Genomic DNA, 23420 nt, shown 5'->3' on the forward strand with positions numbered 1-23420 from the left:
TGTAGATGCGCGTCAAGCGCGCTCACAACCCAAAGCGACGCCGTAGCGGCGTGCATTCGGTGCGACGCGTCTGTTTTTTCTTGCACATCCGTGGCGCACAGAGATGGAAATATCTCAACTTTTTCGAATGCAGCAAGCGCACTGCATGTCATGTGATAAGAAGCTCCACAGACCTGCTTCTTCCTTTCCGTCCAACGAACTTCACAACATTATGTATCTAATAACACACACTATCTCTCTACCATCATCTCCCTCTCTCCCTCTCCTCCACACACACACATATGCACACACCTCACCTCCTGATGCTTGCTGGAAATCCATTTAACTTTTTTGTAAACTCTGTAACTTTTTTACTCCCCCTGTGAGTGACAGGCGGTTTTGGTTGCTTAGTAACGGCAGGCGCGACAGTAACACAACCTCCGAAGCGCCTTGGATAAGAGGATGGAAACGGCACAGCTGGCGTTTTCCACGCGCTTTTAGACGCTATATCTTAACGGGGCCTAAGATGGCATGATCACCCAACTCATTGTTTGTGCTGGCTGAGGCAAATTTCACTTACTGACAGCATGAAACTGCCAACAAGTGCCCCAAACAGCTCACTCAAATTAAACACACTGACTAACCAGTGCCAGGAAGGAACCTTTATCATACCCAATCCGGAGGACACTGACCAGGTGACAATAGCATCTCCAGTGTAAGTATACCCCTGATGTGGTGACACATTTTGATTTGGCAGCAGCCAACTTTGGCTCCCAATCAGGTCAGAGAAGCAGAGTGAGAATGAGAGTGAGAGAGTGATGGAGAGAGCATTCCAGAGAACAGAGGACTTCTGTATTTTGCTGGCCTGTGGCCCAATGTGCCTGTCCTCACCTCTCTGCTTCACTTGATCGCAGTGTGTGGACATGTGTGTCCGTAAAAGTCTGCTTTGACCCTGTCACCATAGCGATGTGGCCATATACCTGCAGTAAAGCCTATCTTAAGGTCAGTTCAGAGCACCTGGGTGTTCACAAACTGTCCTGTAAAGTGGACTGCACAACTGCAGACCATAAACCAAACCACATGCACCTGCAGTTCAGCGGCTAGGCTAGCAACCTACAACTACTCTCAAATAGCTAGCCATTATTCCTACCATGTATTGAAAACCCATGTCTATATATATCCAACAAAAACCTATTCACCATTTTGTAGCACTATGTACATCATATAATTTTTCACTGTAATAGCTTGTGGAATGTGATACATGGAAAAGCCTTCTCAGCTGCTGATAAAAGCAAAAGGAAATACCAAATTGGACCTCCCTCTGTATATCAGTATTTTTCTGTCTTAAATTAAGTCAAATTAAGCAAGGCTTAAATACAAATTTGCAGCAACATATTAACAACTAATAATTATGCCACTATGCAATATAACAAAAAAAAAAAATATATATATATATCTTTTCGGGTTAAACTCTACACAGATAGGGCTCTCAAGCTACGGCTACAAACGCAACATACAAATGCTTATACTGGAACCAAAACACAAAAACACATTAATACATCAATTTAAAAGACACTGTCTACTCCATAGTTTGAACCAACATCCATAAATATATAGATCCAATCTGTCAGTTTCCTATCCTGTTAGCAGGTAGTAACATGCGATGAACCACATCATTATGAAATATTATGGTTTTACTCCGAGATTCTTTTTCTTGCCTTCATTTAAGAGGACTAGACTTTCAGGTATCTCAGTCAGTGAAACTGAGATACTAAAGATTAATTGGTTTCTTGCCCAAGGGCACCACAACAATGTTTGTTTAAGAAGAAGTGAGTGTAAGCTTGCCCCAAACACACCATGCCACCTGGCTACATGAGCAGCTACACCAAGGCAATGTGTCAGGCTAACTGCCAAAGCAGCATAGATCATTAAATCCGTGCTGACAGCTTCAGGCACCCAGCATGACACTGCAAATGGAGAATCATTCACTGACATTAGGTGCTTTCAGTATCAGTGCTGTTCAAGACAGCGCCTTGTGACTACAGCCATTAGGTTACATGTTTGTCTTACTCCTCCTCCGTCTTTTCATCTTTGTGTCTGGTTTTCATTCAAACCTACCCAGCCAAACTTTTTAGTATCCGAGAAACACAACATGGGCTTTCCCCCCTGAATCATGGAATTACTTAAAGGTTAAGTGTGTAGGATTTAGACGGGATATATTGGCAGAAATGTAATATATTGAATAAGTATGTTTTCCTTAGTGTATAATCACCTGAGAATATGAATCATTGTTTTTTCATTACCTTAGAATAAGCCGTTTATATCTACATAGGGAGCAGGTCTTTGTTTATGGAGATATCGGCAGGAAATCCAATATCGTGTAACAATTCATTTGACCGATATCTATACAACGCCAATGCTGGCCTAAACCGATGACGTACCGATATCATCTGCATGGTGGCCGATTCCAATATTTAATTTTAAAGCCAATATCAACCGATACCGATGATGTGCCGATATTATCGTGCATCCCTATTATTCAGTGTTTTTACTGGTTTTAAACACCTTATCTGTTGTTTTCGAGAGGAGAAGATCTCTGCGGATAATTCGGCTCACAGTAAAAACCTCCTGGACAATAAACACTGTAAGAATTCCAACTGGGAGAAATCTCAGCTGGCTGTAATCTGCAATTCACCGCCAGACACCACCAAACCCCCCTATATCTTTCACACTTCACCATAAATAGAAAACAGCCTCCAGCCTTGTGATACGGTAACATTTGGCTAAACAGTGACACTTCACTGACATTCACAATCCTGACTCATCTGTAGATTTGAAATTTTTGAAAATTTTAAAAGATTAAGAAAAACACACACACAGGAAACTTTAAAGAAACAATTACACACAACATGGCAACTATTAATACTGCTTTTAGTAGTATTGGTCTATCTTTATGTTGGCACAGCCCATACCATTCTCTAATAATAAGAATCAAGGTTAACATTACATCATTTGAAAAATATGGCTGTCACTTCTTGTCCTCGCACTGTAAGTACACAGCAGATAAAGGCATACGTTCTTGAATCCCAAAGGTACTGATATCAGTTTTTATTTATACTGAATTAGGGATTGCCCAGTCTGGATTCACAGACAGTCTCAGTTACTTATCTCAGGGTGTGTATGTCTGTTCCCATAACCCAAAACCATCTTTAAATTTTAATATGAGTGGAGTTCAGCGTCTGGTAGTGTTGACAACGACTTTGTACAGCAGGCAGAAACTAGTTGTCATTAAGAAAACTACCAACCTTCATAATAGCAATGTAACTTTCGTAGGGACCCTTCTGAGTGTTCCGTCAAAGGTACATTACTCGTAATCATACTCTAGCAGCCAACGCTACGGGATGAAAACTGTGCGCTAACCACAGACGACAAAACGCAAACTAAACCCAGTCCTCTGTGGTAAACACACAAACAATTACAGGACGTCAGCGTGTCATTTTATCCAACGTGGTAGTTTCTTTTTGTTTGTGACAGGGCGGTGTGACAGCTAGCTAAGGGACTAACGTTAGCTCAGAGAAATGACTGTTTTGGTTAGCCAGTTCCACTATCACAGTAACCCAGAAGTAGCTCAGCTTTAGGCTAATTAGCTTCATTTTTAGTAGAAATAAAGTTCCTTCGGTTGCTGTAAACCTTTCACATCAGCTTGGCGACTAACAACCCTAACAAAAACTTACTTTATCCAAAAGGTGTGGGTTCGTTTCACTTCACGTTATCAGGCTAATGCTGGCAGCTAACTAGTTAGCTTGTTGCTTCCTGCAGCACCTGTTGATAACAAAGCCGCTTCAGAAAACACTGGAATACTCACTCTGTTCCTGAGCCGTCCGCCAACTCCTCCAGCTGCTAAATCCAAGTAGGAACTCGTAATTAAAAGTTCTTTTTAATCCAACCAGTCGTAGTTCGCGTTTTATTTTTTTAATTCACAGTTTCACTCTAACAGACTTGTTGCTCGTTTATCGAGCACAGCAGCACAGACCTCCCTCACTCCTCCGTCTCCTCCTCACAGACTGTCAACTTCAGACAGGGGGAGGAGACAACATACCACACACTAGATAAAACAATGATGCTGATTGGATACAGCGATGAAAGGAATCTGGTTTAAGCCAATCAAACACGTTGCTACATCCGTGGAATGCTGTACGTGAACAATACAGTGGAATTATTACCATTGATTAATTAGTATCAAAGAAATCAAACTTAATCATAAATATGAGCACAACCAACAAATATGCATCTGAAAATCTATAGCTCATTTAATCTTTCAGACATTTTTTCTGGCATTTATTGAAGATAACACTCTGATATAAATTAGAAATCTTTTTGAATATTTAAATGAATATTTGTTAACCTGCTGTTCAGTTCTCTGTACCTGTGAGGGCTACACTTGATATTTGATTGAAAAGGAAAAAAGTGTTTCAACACCATTTACAATAAACAAAAATATACTTTTAATACTGATACTGATATATATTTTCATCATGTCAGTACTTTACTGGATCCCATGGCCATACTGGGATCAAATAACAAGGTCAAGCCAACCCAAAATACTGAGCTACCATGGTAAAATGTGGTCCTGGAGACACCTACTGTACTAGGAACTACCACAGAAGCTATTTGGTGTATTTTCCCAGGTGTTTATATGTCTGTCCATCTGTCTGTTTCAATCAATTCAATCAATTTTATTTATAAAGCCCAATATCACAAATAACAATTTGCCTCACAGGGCTTTACAGCATATGACATCCCTCTGTCCTTATGACCCTCGCAGCAGATAAGGAAAAACTCCCCAAAAAAAACCCTTTAACGGGGGGAAAAAACGGTATAAATCCTCAGGAGGAGCAACTTAGGAGGGATCCCTCTTCCAGGATGACAGACATGCAATAGATGTCGTACAGAACAGATCAGCATAATAAATTAACAGAAATCTGTATGACATAATGAGACAGAATGGGAGACAGAGAGAGAGAGAGAGAGAGAGATACAGGACAGACCATAATGTTAATAGCTTACAACAACATTAATGAAAGTAATAATATTATAATTATAATTCTGGTTACTGTGGTACAATATGTTGAAAGTATATATTAATATCTGATAGTGTACATATGTGACAATAATTATATGTGTATAATAACAGTAGAAGTATGACTAATGATAACAGCAGCAGCAGGAGGCATCTGGCAGGACCAGCAGCAGCACAACCACACACGTCACCATGGACAGATTTTACCACCACAATAGTATCACAAATGTGCAAGATGCAGTCAGGAAACTTTACAGATTTGTAGTTGAGATCAAAATGAAGGCCGACCTACAGAGGGGCCTTAGGTAGAAGAGGAGATGTAGGGAAGGGGCAGTTGACCAACACAACTTTTACACCCCTGGCTCATGAATTTTTACAGGTGTTTAGTTGAGATTAAAATAAAGGCCAACTTTAAAGATGGGTGTGGTCTAAGCAAGGGCATTGAAAGTAGGGGGCTAGGAAGTAGGGAAGGGGCTTAGGGTTTATATTCCTGCCCACATTTATTCAATGTAACGGATCCCATTGCAAGATGTCTCTAGTTTTTCTTATACTTTTACCTGTATTGCTTACTATATCTACTGCATTTTTCATACTGTTCATACTTTATACATATATTGTAGCTTATTCATAAATTCTCCTTACCTTGTATTTGCACATTATATATATACATATATATATATATATATATATATATATATACACATGTTTATAAATATTACTCTTCTGTTTATAGTCTTCTATTTGTGCTTCTGGTTAGATGCTAAACTGAATTTCGTTGTGTACTCTGAATTAGATTAGATTGGAATTAACTGCATTGTCATTGCACAAAACAAAGTAACAGTATTAAGTACAAATAGTAATACTAAAATACTAAAGACAAAGCCAGTTTTTCAGGAGAACAGGTGTAGCCTCGTTAGGGTAAAAAACTGGTCTGTTTGTAGATTTGGGAAGTGATCTAAATTGTGTTTGAATCCCAGGAACAATTCCATTTTCATTGTCATTCACAACATCACAGGCCGAATGACATTTGTCTTTCTAATACAACACAAAAGAAAATCAAAAAGGGTAATTTGCATTCCCTGTGAGTACAAAAATGACAAAAACAAATTTCAATATTCTGCCAGATCTGTTTAAGATAAAATTGATGGAACATGGCCATTCTCACATTTTTTATTAGGGAATTAGTTTATGAAACTTTTATTTGGAGTGTTTGGCCAAAGTATCTGAATATTTTTATATCACGGTGGAAAGTAAACTAAACAACTGATGCAAAATTATGAAACAGGAAAATCTGATTTATACATATTACTAACTGAAAAGTTGTGTTTAGTTGTATTTGTATATGGAATAATATATTTAGACATTTTTCACAGTCTGTCTGTTAGGGAAGTTGTATCCTAGATCTCTTAAGTTATGAAAACAAAATGCCTGTTGATCTAAAATAACTCCATCAGTAGTATTTCCAGCTTTGCACACCTTGTATCACAGCTTTCCCTCATGACTGAAACTAGCAAAATGATTAAATATTCCACATTTTCTGTTATTATATTACAGATAATTAGAAAACAAAGCAACTTGCCCAAACAGAAGGTACAGAATAATCAGGATTATTTTTATTAATTCATCTTCAGTTTCAATAATATCATTACAGAAAAAAACATCCTCTTCATTATATTTATACAGTAGTAGTAGAATGCTGTGTCATTGCTTCATTACAAGTGCTGGTCATAGTTTATAGTGTGTGCAGTGTGACACTGAGTTCAGTCCAGTGTTACGAATCACTCAGTACAAAGGCAGTTTAACAATAACCTGCTTCTTCTTACTCAAATGGATCTATCTGGGTTTGATTGGTCCTCCTTGGGCAGGTGCCAGGACGTGCTCTGATGCTGTGTTCATGTCATAATGGGTTTAGTGTAATTATGACCTGCCTAAAAAATGTGGGAAGCATTTTAATTGAATACTTTTTTTAAAAAAAAACAAACAACATAATTTGTATGTGGTCCTTATAGCGAATAAATGTCTGCCTTTAAACTATTACAATAAAGTCACCCTGTTCTTCCTCTTTGTCTAACATGACATGAACCCAGCATGAGCCATTGATAGATATATGGTGCATTTGAGGTAACTGGGAAGTTTCTGACATCTGAGCTAGTGGAATATATGAGAAGACAGTGTTGGTACCAAAGCTTGGACTTTGAAAACTCCTCTCACGTGCCAAAAATCGCATCGAGAACTGCCATGAATGTAACATTTAGTCAGATCAGAAGTCCCGCCCAGGTGCTGCACCCCTCGTCTCATGCCTGGAATAAAACCTGCCCAAAGAGAATGACACGCCCCCTTTTATGGGCATGCAAGTGTGGAGAGGGAGGGGAGGAAAAAAGGAAGATGAAGAAGAGAGGGAGGAACGAGGGGAGGGGTGGAGGAAGACTGCATCAGCCTATCAGGAGAGGGGTCAAAGCTCAGAAGTTGTGACTGGTGCTGCATTAAGGTCAAAGAGGAAAGATCGTAGACATGAGCTTCGGATCTGGAAGTTAACACTTGACATCTGTGGGGTTAACTGAAGCGTGAAGACTATCAGCAGCAAGGAAAAACACCAATGATGTCATCTTTAGTACCAATAAATTCAAATAAGTACCAGAGTTTTGTACCATTATTCCAATATGACCTGAATGCAGCATTCCACCTTTGACCGAGTGGGTTTGTTTGGCACTGATTACACTGATAGGAAGAATATGAGGAACTAGAGGAGTTAAGGTATGGTGCATTGGTGAATGCTTGGGACTCACAGATTGCATATGATGCATTTGGACGGTCCTTGTTAATTGGTAAACAATTTAAGTTTCAGTGTTGAATCAGCAGGATACAGCAGCCAACCAGCCTACTACCTTGTTAATGCTAATAATAAACTAAGCTTCTTCTTTTTTTTTCTTTTTTTTGTGGGCTAACTATCAAACAAGGTCTTCTTTATATCTCAGTGTTGCTCAGACTATGTACAGTACATTGAGAGAAAAGCAGTCAAATGATGTCGTTTATTTTACAGCCTTGAACTGTGTTGATTCTTTTGACTTTAACAAGCACCTTAACACTGTCATGGTAGAAATACACCAGTTGTGTAGTTTACGAGCACCTGAACGCGACACCCTGCTTTCAAGTGATGTCGGGTCGGAGTTTTCTCTGAGTTGGGAAAACAGTATGTCACAACTCACTCAAGCGACTCTTTCGTTCATGTTTGTATGGTATGAAAAGAAATGGGGGCAGCCAGAAGCCAGCCTTTTGAGACTAGCTGTCGGTTAGGTATAGTTATTCATCTTTGGCTACTTAAAGAATAATCTGATGATATTCTAGATTTTTCTTACTGTCAACAAATCACACAAAAAGACCCGGTGATCTGATCATTCGAATAAGTGCTGTGTGTGTATCAAAGCTTCTTCCTCTGTGCCACAGAGCGCAATTGTTGTCCAAAGGCTATTGAAAACACATCAAAGAGCCACACTGTTGCACTGGGTGACATGTTCCTCCATTACCATAAACACACACACACACACACTGTTGTTGATCTGGACTAAATCCCACTTACACTGCAAAAGAAAACTGTTTTAACTTTAAAAAATTAGTATCGAGGCTGCTGTAAAATTTTAAGTTGACTCAACTGAAGAAGACAAGTTGAGGTAATTTCGTAATGATTCCACACAAATATATTTGTTCTGCTGTACTTAAGTATTTTAGTTATGTAAACTTAATGATTTACCATTCAGACATCAAATTGTTCAACGCTTTAAGGACATTTATGATAGTATTCATTATTTTCTATCAGTACAGTGCAATCCATTTGAACTGAAAGCCTTTTCAGGCATTTAATTTAAACTTCCAGGTCTGACATATGCCTTCTGCTACTCCAAATACTCAAATATGCACCATATGTATAATAATCCGTGGCTAAAAATAGTTCCCCACAACTATGCAGTGCTTGCTAAAAATATAAGGCCCAGCTGTTTTATGAGATTACTCAGCCTTTTTTTTTTTTAATTGGAGCTTTTTTAAGGAAAAGTTTGATTTTTTGGTAAAGAATCCTATCAAAGTTAGATTTAAAAAAAGACAGATCTATTAACATGAAGCTCTTTGTACCACTGTCACATCTGTCACTAAATATGAAGCTGAAGCTGGCAGCCGGTTAGCTTAGCTTAGCATTAGGACTGGAAACAAGAGGAAACAGCTTGCGTGGCTCTGTCTGAAGACAACACAATCCAGTGTCTCTAAAGCTCATGAATACCCTTTGCCCATCAAAATTAGTGTATATGCAAGTTTTTGAAATGTGGGAAAACCTGCTAAAATAGGCTAAGACTCCTTTGCCATTGCCAGTAGACCAGAGCCAGCAGACGAGTATGCCTTTTTTTTGTGTGTTACGTTCAACCTCACAGATGCACCAAAAAACAGGTTCACACACAGTAGAAAGCAGCATGGAGGCCAGTGAAAATGTTACAGCGGTTGCTTTTTTTTTTGTTTGTTTGTTTCTGTTACTTATTAAGTCTCTTTCAAACTTGGTAGTGATCAAATCTGAAAAGATGTTCGAGCAATGGTTGGACAGAAACAGACGAAATTTGTGGCAGCTCATCGTTGCATCGCTCCGCAAAAGGGGCAAAAATGAGCATGTTCACCCGTATATCCATCGTTGCCTGTACAAGCTGATAAATTCCCATGACTACTGCAGAGTAGTTTGTCATGTGAATAAAGGCATTTTGTAACCTTTCCCACTAAAGACAAAAGACAAATGCTAATGGGTTTTTGTCCAGTGAGGGAGGGGCTTTATATTGGTTGTCTAATTTGTTAAAAAAATGTAAGTATAAAAATGCCAATCTGTGTTGGTAGGCAGATTTAGTTAAAAGAGATATTATTATTGGTCATTTTATGGGATTTGTTGATAAAAAGGAAAAACATAAAATATCGCAATATCCTCTAATAGCTGTAAAAATGCAAATACCGCATTTATCAAAGACACTTTCAATTCTGTACTGTATGTTTTATGGTGTAAACTATACACTTGTGTAAATCAAACACCACTTGAGTGCAGGGTTGGGGTTATACCGATAGTGTTTAGGTGGCCCACCTGGGATGGAAGTTCCTCCCTGACTACAGATCTTAGAAATCATTATGTATTTTATTATAACAATTACGATTATATCTGATGTCAGACCACAGAAATCATCCCAGTGTGGTGAGGATTTCAGTCAATGAGTCGTGCCTCACCCTGCCTTAAAGCCAAGCCACTGACCCACCTAAGAGAGTTTCATGGCTTTCATTGAGAGTCATGATGAGTTTTAGTGTCTTAGTATGGTTTGAAAATGTTATACCTAGAGAAAAAAAAAACAAAAACAAATATCCTTGTATTTTTTTTTTCTTTTTTTTTGGCAAAAAAGTCATTTTTTTACTGTACTGGCACAAACTATATCAGCAGCTTCAATCAAAAGATGTTTTTATAAGTCTTTAGTTCATTTTCTGTCAATACTGATGTTAGGGTCAGTGTGTTTCAGGAAGAGATGTAGTGATACTGCAGGGAGGGGGTATCAAGGAGTTTCTATATTTGGGTAGAGGATGCCAGAGCAGAAAAGAGGAAGAAGAGAGAAAGAAGGGGGAGAGAAAAGGAAAAAAGATCAGGAGGAGTGGAGGAAGGAGGACAAAGTCTCTATATCTCTATATCTACCAGGGAAAAATGTCGAACGCACAAAGCAAATGAACAGGAGAGAAGAGGGCATGATTACTACTAAGATGATAATATTCAATCAGAACCATGATAATAATAATAAATAGAATATTAATTAAGAATATTAATAATCATTATCATCAGGATAATAATAATAATATTACAGAATAAATCTCATATTTTATATTTTTTTTCACATTTTTTCTCCATTGAAATACAGTGATCTCCTCAGAGCAGACCAATGAGGTTTCAGCCTCCGCTGGCTCCGATTGGCTGTTGCATATGACATCACAGCTAATGGCGACCAGGTAGACATGCATCACTTCCTGCCCCCGCCCGTTTCCTGTCCAGACAGGAAGTCCTGGCACTGCCATGGTAATCGGTAGCGAGTGACATTGAAGTCTGGGGAGGAAATATTTTGGTGTTAAAGTTAGATGTGTGTAAAATACGTGACCTGTGAGACTGGAGGTGACTTGAATAAACTCGATGAGAATGTAAGGTACCTGCATCATAGCCGTCCGATGACCATGACGTCCACAACCTCTCCCTTATGCAGCTCCACGTACTGCTCTGTTTTCGGAGGCAACATCAGCAGACCGTTGGCGCTACGCATTGACATTAGCCTGCTGGATACCTGGTTGCCTGGAGACAGAGGGACAGAGTGTTTATGTGTGAGCCTGTGTTATTACCCTATTTTAAAAATTAATATATACGGAATATAACTTTGATTCTAACATTTAATACACAACATCATTTTTGTTTCAATCAGCGCTTACATGTGTAATGTCCCCTCCTTAAACTAACGACTTAATTACTGGTCAGTCTACCAATAATTAAAGGGACAGTTCACCCTAACATCAAAAATACATATTTTCCCTGTTATCTGTAGGGCCATTTATCAAACTAGATTGTCTTGGTGTAAGTGTTGGAGATACCAGCCGTAGAGATGTCTGCCTTTTCTCCAGTATAATAGAACTAGATGGCACTTAGCTTGTAGTACTCAGAGACAAAAAATACATTAGAAAAACTCAACAGCAATGTCTCTTTCCAGAAATCAAAACCTGGTTACTCAAGATAATCCACAGACCTTGTTGTGAGCAGTTTCATGTAGGAACTATTTTCTACTACACCTGCCAGCCATATCACTATGCAGAAGGAAGAGTGCATCTACTCATGGACAAGAGACTTGTGCTCATGACAACATAAGATGTAAACATTAATGGCATCCTTTTTGGCTGAGCTGTAATGTTAGCTAGCTCAGTGGTGCACGCTTCCTTCTGTGTGGTGTATTGGCGCTTGTTGCCCTTTTTAGCTTCAACATCTCAGGCAGCCAAAGGAGCTGCATGTGTCTCGGTTTCTGTGTGAAAGAATCAGGTCGTCTTATACAAAAACATGTTATTCAGACCAAGTTGTGGTATTCAGCCTTTCACTCTCAGTTCCCAGTGAACATGGACAGTAAACATGTCTGGAGGTACAGAAAAAATACTGTGTGTTTATGAAAAGACACCTGCTAAGGATAAGAACTAAGGATGTTGTGACTCATGACTGCCCGTACAAGTACTGGTGATGGAACGTTTTTTCTCCATCTCTTGGCTGACCAGCTTTGGGTTCCATCTGCAAAAACATTAACATGAATATTGCAATAAACTCTCAAAGACAAATTTGCTCTTTGTGATCTCTAGACTGCCACCACAAACGTGGTGATGCAGCTGGCGGATGTGCTTCAGTAGAAAGAAAATAGTTCCCACATGAAACTTCTCACAACAAGGTCAGTGGATTATCTTGAGTAACCAGGTCATGATTTTTGGATAGAGACATTGCTGTTGAGTTTTTCAAATGTATTTTTTGGCACTTTGAGCACCACAAGCTGAGTGTCATCTAGTTTGATTATATTTGAAAGAAGGCAGTCATCTTTACGGCCTTTATCTCAATTTTTGTGATTTTAGGGTGAACTGTCCTTTTAATGTCCCATCAAAATGGACACCATTTTCACAACACCACCTGTTATATGGTGGGTTCTGAGTATATAGATATTGCTGTTACCTTTGCACACTGTGCATTAGACATTTTATTCATTCATTATCCGTAACCGCTTATCCTGTTAAGGGTCGCGGGTAGGCTGGAGCCTATCTCAGCTGACATTGGGCAAGATGCATGGTACACCCTGGACAGCTCGCCAGACACAGGGCTGAGACAGACAACCACTGATGCTCACATTAACACCTACAGTTAATTTACAGTCACCAGTTAACGTAACCTGCATGTTCTCTCTGTGTCTCACACAAAGTCCAGGCAGAAGGGCCCCAGCCGGCTGGTGGGTTCAAAACCAGAACTTATTTGACATTTTGTAATACATATATTTTTCCGAGGTGGCTGTGATATTACTGTGATGGTACACCACAGATATAGTGGAGTCACTGATGTGTGTGTGTATGTATGTCTGGTGCTTACCTGTGCTTTGTGCCCAGGGCAGTGGCTCCTGGTGATGCCAGGTGAGAATACAGCGGTGGTACTCTGGTCTGGGATCCAGCTTCACGTCACAGGAAAGCTGAAATACACATAAACACACAAAATGTTGCTGGAATATTTAGATTTCATTTGTCTAAAAACCAAAAATGTAATGATTTTAATTGGACAAAAAGATCAATACCTTTCTAGTGTCTGCACACTACATATGAAGCAGTTTAAACAAATTAGATATAACGTGTTTGTTCTGACCTAGCTCATAAAGGGAAAGGGACGCAACATAAAACCAGATCTCTTAGGTGAAATAAAGGTACTAACAAAGGAGTTTGGTAACTGATAGAAAACAAAATGTGAGGCAAATTACAAAGAAAAAAGGGCTCGTGGATGCTGTTCAATAAGTACCTCAGAATTAGCTTTGACAAAATGTAATTCAATAATTAATAATACACCTTAAAACAATGATGAGAGGCATTAAAGGCAATCAGTGAGCTTAATGCCCAGTTCAGATCAAGGATTGGCTATGAGACGAGTTGAAACAGGCAACTACTTGCAATGCGCCGTTCTGCAATGTTGGGCTCTTAGATACATTTTCTAAACAGTGGATTTTTCATTTGGGATAAATGGTTGTCAGTTACTTAATGTAACACAATAAGATGATACATTATCGATCACCCGTACGGATGTTCTGCTTTATCTTGGCCTCTCTACAGTGAGGGCAAAGGTCAGTCGGAACTTGTAGGAGTTCTGTGTACTGATAGGTTACTTATCAGCTTGGGTTGGTGATATTCTGTGTGTGTGTGTGTGAGAGAGAGAGTGTATGTGTTACCCTAGCTTTAATAATTGTAGGTCTAGGGTCCAGTATGCCTTGCATCTTCCTCAGAGCAGGAATCACAAACAGGTTACATGTCACCACTGCAGACACTGGGTTACCTGGAAAATAACACAATTCTGGGTCAGTAAGGAAACTGTACAGAAGAACACCCCCAAACCACTCACTACAAAGCCAGATAATTAGTCAATATTTAATAGAATTTATAGTAGTGCATACACAGGATCTGCTATATGCATACACTAATATTTAGCACTGTCTTGCACTGTCTCCATTTGCATTAAACATATTATTCCTGTGTGTGTGTGTGTGTGTGTGTGTGTGTGTTAGCTGTTGATGTCTCTTCACACCAGTGTAACCCAGACACATTCAAGTAAATGTACAGTATCACTTTAAATATATCTTGCTGTAATAGTCATAACAACACAGAAGACCTTGTACCAAAGCTTGGGGTTCAGGGTTAGAACTTAATAGTTCATACTGGTGTGACCATTAACTGCCTGTGATCACTTATTTAGTGTTTTACTACAGCGTGTTACACAATACAGATGTCATTGGGGGTCACAAGGGTACAGAAACTGACTGAGCGACGTAATTTGAAATTCCTGGGCTACATATTTTAGCTTCCTGACACTATAACAGTGACAACACCTGCATAGTGTCAAAGGCGTGATTTCTTAAGGCAACAGTAAAGTGACCTTTTAACATATGTGCAAACAGAAACCCTGAAATTGTACACCTTGTACATTTTTGGTTCATAGCTTACATTCACTGCAATACCCATGACATCTTGCATTAGAATGTTTTAGCCATAATATCTCACGCTGTTTGGGGTAAAAGGTAATTTAGAAGATATAAGGACATCTTTCTTCCAAGCAGGTGAAAGTGGGGTCTGTGCACTCAGAGGTCATTTATGGGTAACCGCTGGTTGAGTTTAAGGACCTACTTCCTCTAGGCACAGGGGTTAACACTTGTCTTGCCTGGGTCGTACTCAGGGCAACAACCTCCAGCAGGAAGGGCCCGGTCTCTCTGGAGTTGAAGTTTTCTTCAATAACAATAGCAGCACATACACAGTGCCAGACTGGAGCAAAGACCAACACACTCCAAATCACAGGGGTCCAACTGCGGCCACAGGACACACTATACTGTAGGATTCCTTACATTACCATGGCAACATACTGACATCCAGCACTGAAAACAACAGTGCAACTGAGACAAAGTTTTAAACAGCAGTCTCTCTCTGACTATAGCACAGCAGTAAAGGACTGCTGTGCTATAGTCAGAGAGAGACTGGTGGTTCTATATGGGCTTTGTAAGCCAATATATTATGCAGATATTCAAAATCTTGTTGTTGGCAGCTCTTCAAAGGACAGTTCTGCCCATTGCTAACCCCTTTTAATCTTTTCATTGTTTTCCACTGTATCAGTAGATCCAAACAAAAACAATGTCAGTTGCTTCACTAAACAGCTGAGGTTTTCAAACTGTGAAGTGCAGAGGGAGAGACTGCATGTGGTGAAATTTACTTGGAGTAACTTGCAAGGAACTTGTTGGAGTAACAAGCTGCACTGAATTACAAAAGGTAGTAAAAGCCCATAACACTTTGGAAAACATTCACAAGGTAAGGTTAAAAATTTAATACAAATGCAAACACTTAAGTGTCTTTGTTTTAGACCTGCAACAGAGCTATCCAAGTTTCACTCAAAATGCTGCATGCAGCTCCAACACAGAGTAAAGAGCAACATACACAGAAGATCTATACAATCAACACAGTTTAAAGGTGGACACCCAAGATTTGTGTCACCAATCCAGTATCTGATCAGTTGTCTCCCCTTCTGTTCCTGAGATACGATGTTAAAGAACAACCAGAAAAGTGTTTTTCATAGAACATTATGATGTCACAGTGAAGCTTACCTTTAACCTACAAGATATAAAATGTCTTCCCTTCATCATTATATCCTATTAGACATTTGTGTCAAAATGTTATCATAATTAGGGTATGAATTCTTGAGTTATGGCTAAAAACATGTTTTGTGTGGTCACAGTGATCTTTGACCTTTGACCACCAAATTCTAATCAGGTCATCATTGACACCAAGTGGATGTTTGTGTCAAATCTGAAGAAATTCACTCATGGCGTTCTTGAGATATTTTGTTCACAGGAATGGGATGGATGTACAAACGTATGGACGTACAGTTGGACAACCCGAAAACATGATGACTCTCATGTTATCGCTGACTTGGAAGCATTAAAACAATATCAAGTTAAAAACAAAAGAGTCTAAACAGAAGAACTAAATTCCTTAAAAATGGAAGCTTAAAGGTCCCCAAGAGCAATTATTTCAGGTGTTACTGGTTTCTTAACTCTCCTTCTCAATGTCTGCCCAGATCACATTACCTTGCAGGAGATGGATTTGCAAGATCACGCAAGAATGCCTCCCTGACTTGCTGACTTGCATGAACAATACATCAGCCAAGCCGTACCATAAACAAACAATACACAGCATGGATGAGGACAGCCAGAGTACAGACACATAAGACAGGGGTTGATGCTACATGTGGGTACAGGGCTGGAGGAAAAAAGATAGGAATGGCAACTCAGGACGCTAACGTAGTAGCGAATCAGTGGGTAAGTCTGGGCACCCATTTACCGTGTGGACTGACTCAAGTCTGGCTTAAGCAGGTCAGATGGTCAGAGTACACTCCCTGGAGGTTTGGCTGCCACACTGCTGGCTTGAATGAGTCACATCTGTGTCAATATTTGCAAGATGCCTTTATGATAGTGTCACTGTGGCCAGGAAAACTTAAGCTGCATCTGTAACCATCATGGGTATGCCTGCTACCTGAGTGCTGCTGAGTTTCACATGCTAGTGTCAATTTAGTAAGTAACCCTAAATAAATTCTCAATGTAGTGTGATGTACTGACAAACTGCACTTAACTCCTTATCCAGTGTGCCTACTGGTGCAAAGGGTCAGGTGACACAAAGCAAATGGGACATGGCTTCAGATGAATAATCTTGGCTGGCCTTGAACCAAAGAAACACCAAATAGACTATCAGGGCAAAGCAGTGGGGTGTCAGAGATGGTCCAGGGGATTGGACAACAAGGAGATACACACTTACTGACACCCAAACAACACACGACCAATTACTTGAGACATAAATATATTACCTGGCAGAGCAAAGATGAGTTTCCGTGCTCCATCAATGTCAACTGTGGCAAAGGTAGTAGGAAGACTGAGGAACAGAAACCCACAGGTCGTTAGTTTTCCTCCAGACTTCATAAAAGTACAAGAAGCAGTGCTAGCATCAGTAATAGCACTATAATCATAGGCAATAGTGGTAGCAGCAGTAGTAGAAGAAGAAGCAAAATAAGTGTAATAGTAGTTAAAGCATATTAGCAGTAGTAGAAGAAGTAGTTGATGGGGCAGCAGTAGAATGAGGACTAGCAGTAGTACTTTTGTAGTGACTAATATATACAGTGAAAGTTGCAGTAGTAGTGGCAGTAGAAAGTGCAGCAGCATCAGTACGAAAATATATGAATGAGTCTGTTTTATTTATCACCAGGGATCAATAAGAAAATGAGTTTGCATATAGAAAAAAAAAACATTCCCCCATTACACATTACCCCCGTCCCCAATCTCACCCTGGCTTCATGAAGACTCGTCCAAAGTGGATCTGAGCATGAAGGTCAATATCCAGCACCTGCTTTAGGTAGTCCTGATAAGACACACAAACAGACAGATGGAAAGTAACAAACTGTGAGACTGTACTGTTTTATATATGTTGTTAGAGCAGAAAACAAACCTGGAGGATAAACAGTACGCAAACAAATATACTGTGAAAAAAGGCTGGAAAGAATTTGGCTTCTTCCTTATGAAAGATCAGAATATCTACTCAGCATGTCAGTCAATGAGAGGAGCTTGATCTTAGGTGAGAGGTTACCTTCTCTCCCATGGACACACCCCCTGAGGTGATGATGACATCGGCGCGACTGATTCCCTCATGGAGAGCTGACAGCAAGTCATCAGGGCTGCAAACACAAGTATGAAACATTAAACTTTACCAAGTTGTGTTACTCAGCCTTCTGTGGCTGAGAAGGATATTCATTTCATAAGTCTGAGAAAATAACCTTGTTGATGTCACAGTGATGTTAACGCGATTATATTGGATCGGGCTTTAAAACTGAATACTTCATCCACAACATGACCATTTATATATATATCAATCACAGTAACACATCACCCTGTGTTATGTTGAATTTGTGAAGTAAATGCAGTTTTTCTCACATGCCTCCACAGTGAATGGAGAATCAAAAACCAGAGAAAATTCTTGATGAATTTAAGTAAACAGGGTCCATGTTATAACAAAAGCAAAACTATATCAAAACATCTCTTTAAAAACTGTCACACAGTTCAATTCAATTTAATCTTATTTAAGTATTTTCAAATGTTGGAGAGCACTGAGCATAAATGAAACTTGGATTTTACTGCATGAGTTGTGTAAGAGTTTGTAACAGATGTCTTAATATAGTTTTGCTGTTGTTAAACTCCCACTTTTGGATATGCTTATTAGTTTTATTATTAGTTATTTTGTATAACATTTTTGTTCTTGTGGCCCTTTTCTTTGTAACAGGCTTTATCTACATCAGTCTGCTGCAGTAAGCAGTTTCCAACATTTCCCAGTGTGCCTGTGCCAGGGACACGGCATGAACTTCTTCGATTTGTATAAGCCTAAAATGCTCCTACTTGTCTCCAACGATGCCCAAGTTGATGGTGGGATATCCGTGTTCCTGGATAGTGGACAGCAGAGTTGAGCGGTTGGAGTCTCGGATTTTCCCTGGGTGGAGGTCATCCTCTGGATTCAACAGCTGCACACACACAAACACAGAGGAGCTCAACTGGTATCTTGAGTAGAGACACAAAAATCTAAATGCAAAGATCAAAAGAAAAGTCTGTGTGTATTTCCATCTATTGGTGTGTATGTACCTCGTTTCCAGTGGACATGACGGCCACCACAGGGAACTTGTGCACGCTGACCTCAGTCACTCCCACTGTAGCCAGCAGGCCGATCTCTGACGGGCCCATATGTGTCCCTTTAGCCAACACACACTCCCCTCGCCTGATGTCATGACCTATTGGCCTGTACAGACACACACACACACACACACACACACACATGTTACAATCAGAATTAGCCAGCAGCTCTGACAAATATTAGCCTCCACTTATTTCCTTAGCAGAATGTGGTTTGTTTTTACCTGATGTCCTGTCCGGGACGGGCCTGGACCATAATCCTCACCTCCAGCTCCTCAGTGCCCTGAAATAAACAGGCCTGTCAGTATCACCATACCTGCTAACAAAACACAACCTGTCCAGACACAGTGGTGAAGAAATGCCACCACCGAGCCCACTGGCAAGCACAAAAATTCAAACTAGACAGAATAAAGGTGACTTACATCCTCAGACTCCCTCAGAAGCTCTGTATCTTCCACCTGGACCACAGCGTCGGCTCCACAAGGAATCGGAGCCCCGGTTGTCACCCTCATCACCTGACCTGGCATCACTGTATGGGTGGGCTGCACACAAACACACACACACACACACACAGCTTATTGATGCTATTGTAAATTTATTACCACAAGATAACTACCAACATTAGTGGAATGACATGATCAGACTTTTAATGTCTCCACAGACGTAAACTCAGTCATAAAACACACCATCTGCCTCTAAGTTTTGATTTGTCGGTACTGTGTGTTCACGTCATGCAGCTCTGCAGCAACCAGACGTCTATATGATTTCCTGGAGGAAGCTCTCTCCGTAGACATTTATACATAGGGGTGATACTTACACATTTTTTAGCAAGATCATTTTCACAAAACAAGAGAAAGCTATCATTAGGTTATAAACGAGCTACACCAAAGTTGCATGACTTCAACATCACCACAACAAGGAGGCGGTAAAACCATGTTTGGCATGATGACGTTTGTAGTCTCATTCAGCCACTTGTTAGCAACTACCTTTTTAAGACATGTCAAAGCTTCAAAATTCACGATCGGGGTATTTACTGATGTATTTTATGTTGTACTAGTACTTCTAGTGAAGGTAGTATATTTATTTAGCAGTGTGACTTAATGCTTGATATAGATGGTGGGAATCGTAGACGTGCTAATAGTTGTGTTGTTAGCAGTGCTAGCTCCTGTGCTGTAATACCTATAGTACTAGGTTTTATTATTTATTACTGTAACATAAGTGTTAGTGTATTAGAGCTGACCTGTTGTCCGGCCTGTGATTCTCCCATGATGAAGCGATCTCCCGGGCCGTCAGCAGCTACAGGTCAATGACAGTGTTATTGATTAGTTTAATTATTTCAATTAGACCATGACTATTAATTTTTAAACTCAAGTGGCAGCCAAAAGGACAGTCTATATAGAGAATACTGTGTGAAGAAGTTGCTTTTTAATTAAATCAGTGCCAACCAGTGAATAAATGTAAATCCACAGATGAGTGTAGATGTCAGTTAAGTCACATTTAATGGCATTGTGACAGATCCTGGTTTACATTTATACCCCTGATGTAATGTTAATCTTAAGCTGTATAGTAACAGATAGTATTAGTGGTCTCACCTCGTACAGCGTAGCCATCTTTAACGGAAGCAGGGAATGGAGGAAGGTTGTCTTTGGCATAGATGTCCTGAGCGAGCACTCGACCCAAACCGTCTAAAAGAGTGAGCCCAAGCTGAGTCAGTAACAGCAAACACTACGATCATACCAACAACACACACTGGGCCTCATGCATCCTAAGTGATACCCGAACACATTTCCTCTTATTTTTGTCCATATTCATGATTTGTTCTTATTTTCTTTGTACTAACTGATTTCTGGGATTCACCAATGTTTTCTTATTTTTGCTCTTCTCTAAGGTACGAGAAAATTGTACGAGCGGCTGACAGCACTTTAACCAAGATGAGAAAAAAACATCTTGTTTTCACAGTCCACAAATTATTTGTCCAACGTGAAAAAATATTTTTAAATTTGAAGAACATAAAAAAGTGCATGAATATCACAATCACATTTATATATATATTTTTTAGAGAAATAACCATGATTGAACTAAAAGACTACTGGTCCACTGATCCCAAAGAAGACTATGAAAAGCCTTGGATGATATTGTGTTCAGTTTCTGAATGGCTTCCATACTGGCCATACAGGCCTGACACAGAGAGCACTTCTTAGAGATCGCACAGATTGGTTTGATGAGGTGGATGAATGGCTGCTGAGCTGTTTCAGACTGACAAGAGCGCTGCTTTTAAAACCATTTCGTTTCATTTCAGTCCCTATGCATCTATCTGCTGATTTTTTTTTTTTTCTGCACTTAGCACTTTTACTTTTAATACTTAATACAATTTCCTAATTGTACTTACAATGTTTTCCTTAAGTAACATTTTCAATGCAGGATTTTTACTAGAGTAGATTTTTGAAAGTGTGGTGTTAGTAGTTTTACTTATATATATATATTTTCACTGCTGGAAAGATGGTCTTTTCATTAAACCAGGCTGTCTAAGATGCAGAAGGATGCAAATACTTTTGAAATTAACTACATGATCAGAGAAAACACGGAAAAAGAGACTGTGGCATTTGCTTTTACTCAAGAGGTAGAAAACCTACAAGTACTAGAATGCTCTGCTCTGCACCGGACCAATAACACTCTGGCTGGTAGGAGATGTAATGCGAATTTGGCCATTTAACACAATGATAGCCGACTGGGAACAAAAAATCTCAAATTACAGTTAAATGGAGACAAGAACTAGTGAGCGCACTTAGAGGATCTTGGTTTATTTTGATGAGTGCTGCTTAGTTTTACCCTTTGATCTCTTTTTTTTCAGCCTTTGTTTTTATTGTGCAGGAAATAGTATGGCGCCCACTTCCTGTTCACAAAGTGTCGCTATTACAGCTAAACAGTGCACTAAAAGTGCAGTTACAAAATCTTGATCGGCACTGTCTAGTATTACAGTATGACTGGAGTTTGGAGTTTGAGAGAGCGAAAGGCAGGTCTTGTCTCTTGTGTCAGCATGGGTGGTGGGTATTACGGAAATGCAGAAGTACGGCCTATACTTCAAGCAACAGCCTGGGAGGACAGCGAAACTCTGCCAGATGACCTATTTTGCATCATCCGCATCACCCGGTGGACTTTTGCTGAGAGCAGTGCAGAGGGATCTAGGTTCTGGTTACATGAAGGGAAGTGTACCGCAGTTCATTTACACAAACTACTCACATTGTTGTGATATATAGGATAATAGTATCCTTTAAAGTAAAGGATCTGAATACTGAGTCATCACTGCTGCTGAAATGGCATTTACAGCATCACAAATGTTTGGTCATTGCTGCATTTCTGATTTTCCTGTAACACCAGTACAGACATTCACAAATTAACTTGTAATTTGTTTAAGCTTGTTTAACAGTACATTGATTTCACTACTGCAGAAGTTCTCCTTCTTGCAGCCTTTTTTGGTATCATCTCTCCATCCTTGGGCACGTGCCAGAGTCTTTGCACATGGCACAACACCAGCCCTTACATAGTGTTTAGGGGGGTGTTACGTATGCTAATAGGTTACATGTGAACAAGTGGGATTCGTCACTCAGCACACCTGGGTAAGAGCAGATTTGGACAGTTAAGAACATTTGGTCCATCTGGAGTTGATTTCTCCTAATTATTTTTCCCTCTTAACAGAAAAGAAAGAGGAAAAGGAAGAAAAGAGAAAATTAAAGAGACATTTAAGAAAATGCTGCTGCATGAGGCCCAATGATAATACGCCTATATGCCTGTGCACAGACAAATACCTACAGTACACACACACACACACACACACACACACACACACAGAGTTCTGGAGACTCACCTCTGTAGTTAATGACTTCAATTCCCAGAATAGGTGTCATCTCTAGAACAGTGATGAAGGCTTTGTCCATTGACGTCAATGGGAAAGGAGACATGCGATGACGACGTGCCACTTTACTGATGTCCACCGCACTGTGGCCTGCACACGTGCACACACACACATGCACACACACACACACACACACACACACACACACAATTAAAGAGAATGGGTGTGAGTAAGTAGAGAACATGATACAATAAACAATAACATAATGTTTTAAAATTTGCCATGGTGAAGCAAGTTTGTGTTGCAAGGCTGGCATGTTAATGACACACACACAGACAGACAGACACACACACACTCTCTCTGAACTTACTGGCTCTCAGAATGTTCTCATTACTGCCACATCGTGACTGAACCTGCAGAGAGACAGACAGATATTCTATATTTGGTCGTTGTTTGATGCATATATATGGAAGGGATGATTTAA

At 39.7% G+C, this 23420-nt stretch overlaps 2 protein-coding genes across 4 annotated transcripts in view; both read right to left on the reverse strand.

Annotated features, from left to right (window-relative positions):
* Window positions 1-4058, reverse strand: part of pals1a (protein associated with LIN7 1, MAGUK p55 family member a) — a 39102-nt gene extending 35044 nt beyond the window's left edge. The window contains exon 1 of the mRNA XM_033642941.2: window positions 3845-4058. The gene's annotated coding sequence lies outside the window, so the exon portion shown is untranslated. The remainder of the gene's footprint in view (window positions 1-3844) is intronic.
* Window positions 4059-10936: 6878 nt separating this feature from the next.
* gphna (gephyrin a) overlaps window positions 10937-23420 on the reverse strand; it is a 35119-nt gene continuing 22635 nt past the window's right edge. For all 3 annotated transcript variants that reach the window (XM_033642559.2, XM_033642561.2, XM_033642562.2), the window contains 15 exons: window positions 23307-23349; window positions 22949-23086; window positions 20676-20768; window positions 20324-20379; window positions 19506-19625; window positions 19308-19366; window positions 19036-19189; window positions 18796-18917; window positions 17993-18080; window positions 17694-17767; window positions 17220-17284; window positions 14050-14153; window positions 13209-13305; window positions 11261-11399; window positions 10937-11159 (listed from right to left, as the gene is read on the reverse strand). In XM_033642559.2, coding sequence (XP_033498450.1) covers window positions 11266-11399; window positions 13209-13305; window positions 14050-14153; window positions 17220-17284; window positions 17694-17767; window positions 17993-18080; window positions 18796-18917; window positions 19036-19189; window positions 19308-19366; window positions 19506-19625; window positions 20324-20379; window positions 20676-20768; window positions 22949-23086; window positions 23307-23349 — 1347 coding nt within the window. In that variant the 3' untranslated portion in view covers window positions 10937-11159; window positions 11261-11265. The remainder of the gene's footprint in view (window positions 11160-11260; window positions 11400-13208; window positions 13306-14049; window positions 14154-17219; window positions 17285-17693; window positions 17768-17992; window positions 18081-18795; window positions 18918-19035; window positions 19190-19307; window positions 19367-19505; window positions 19626-20323; window positions 20380-20675; window positions 20769-22948; window positions 23087-23306; window positions 23350-23420) is intronic.

The sequence above is a fragment of the Epinephelus lanceolatus genome, chromosome 15, assembly GCF_041903045.1.
Source record: "Epinephelus lanceolatus isolate andai-2023 chromosome 15, ASM4190304v1, whole genome shotgun sequence".
Classification (NCBI taxonomy): Eukaryota; Metazoa; Chordata; class Actinopteri; order Perciformes; family Serranidae; genus Epinephelus; species Epinephelus lanceolatus.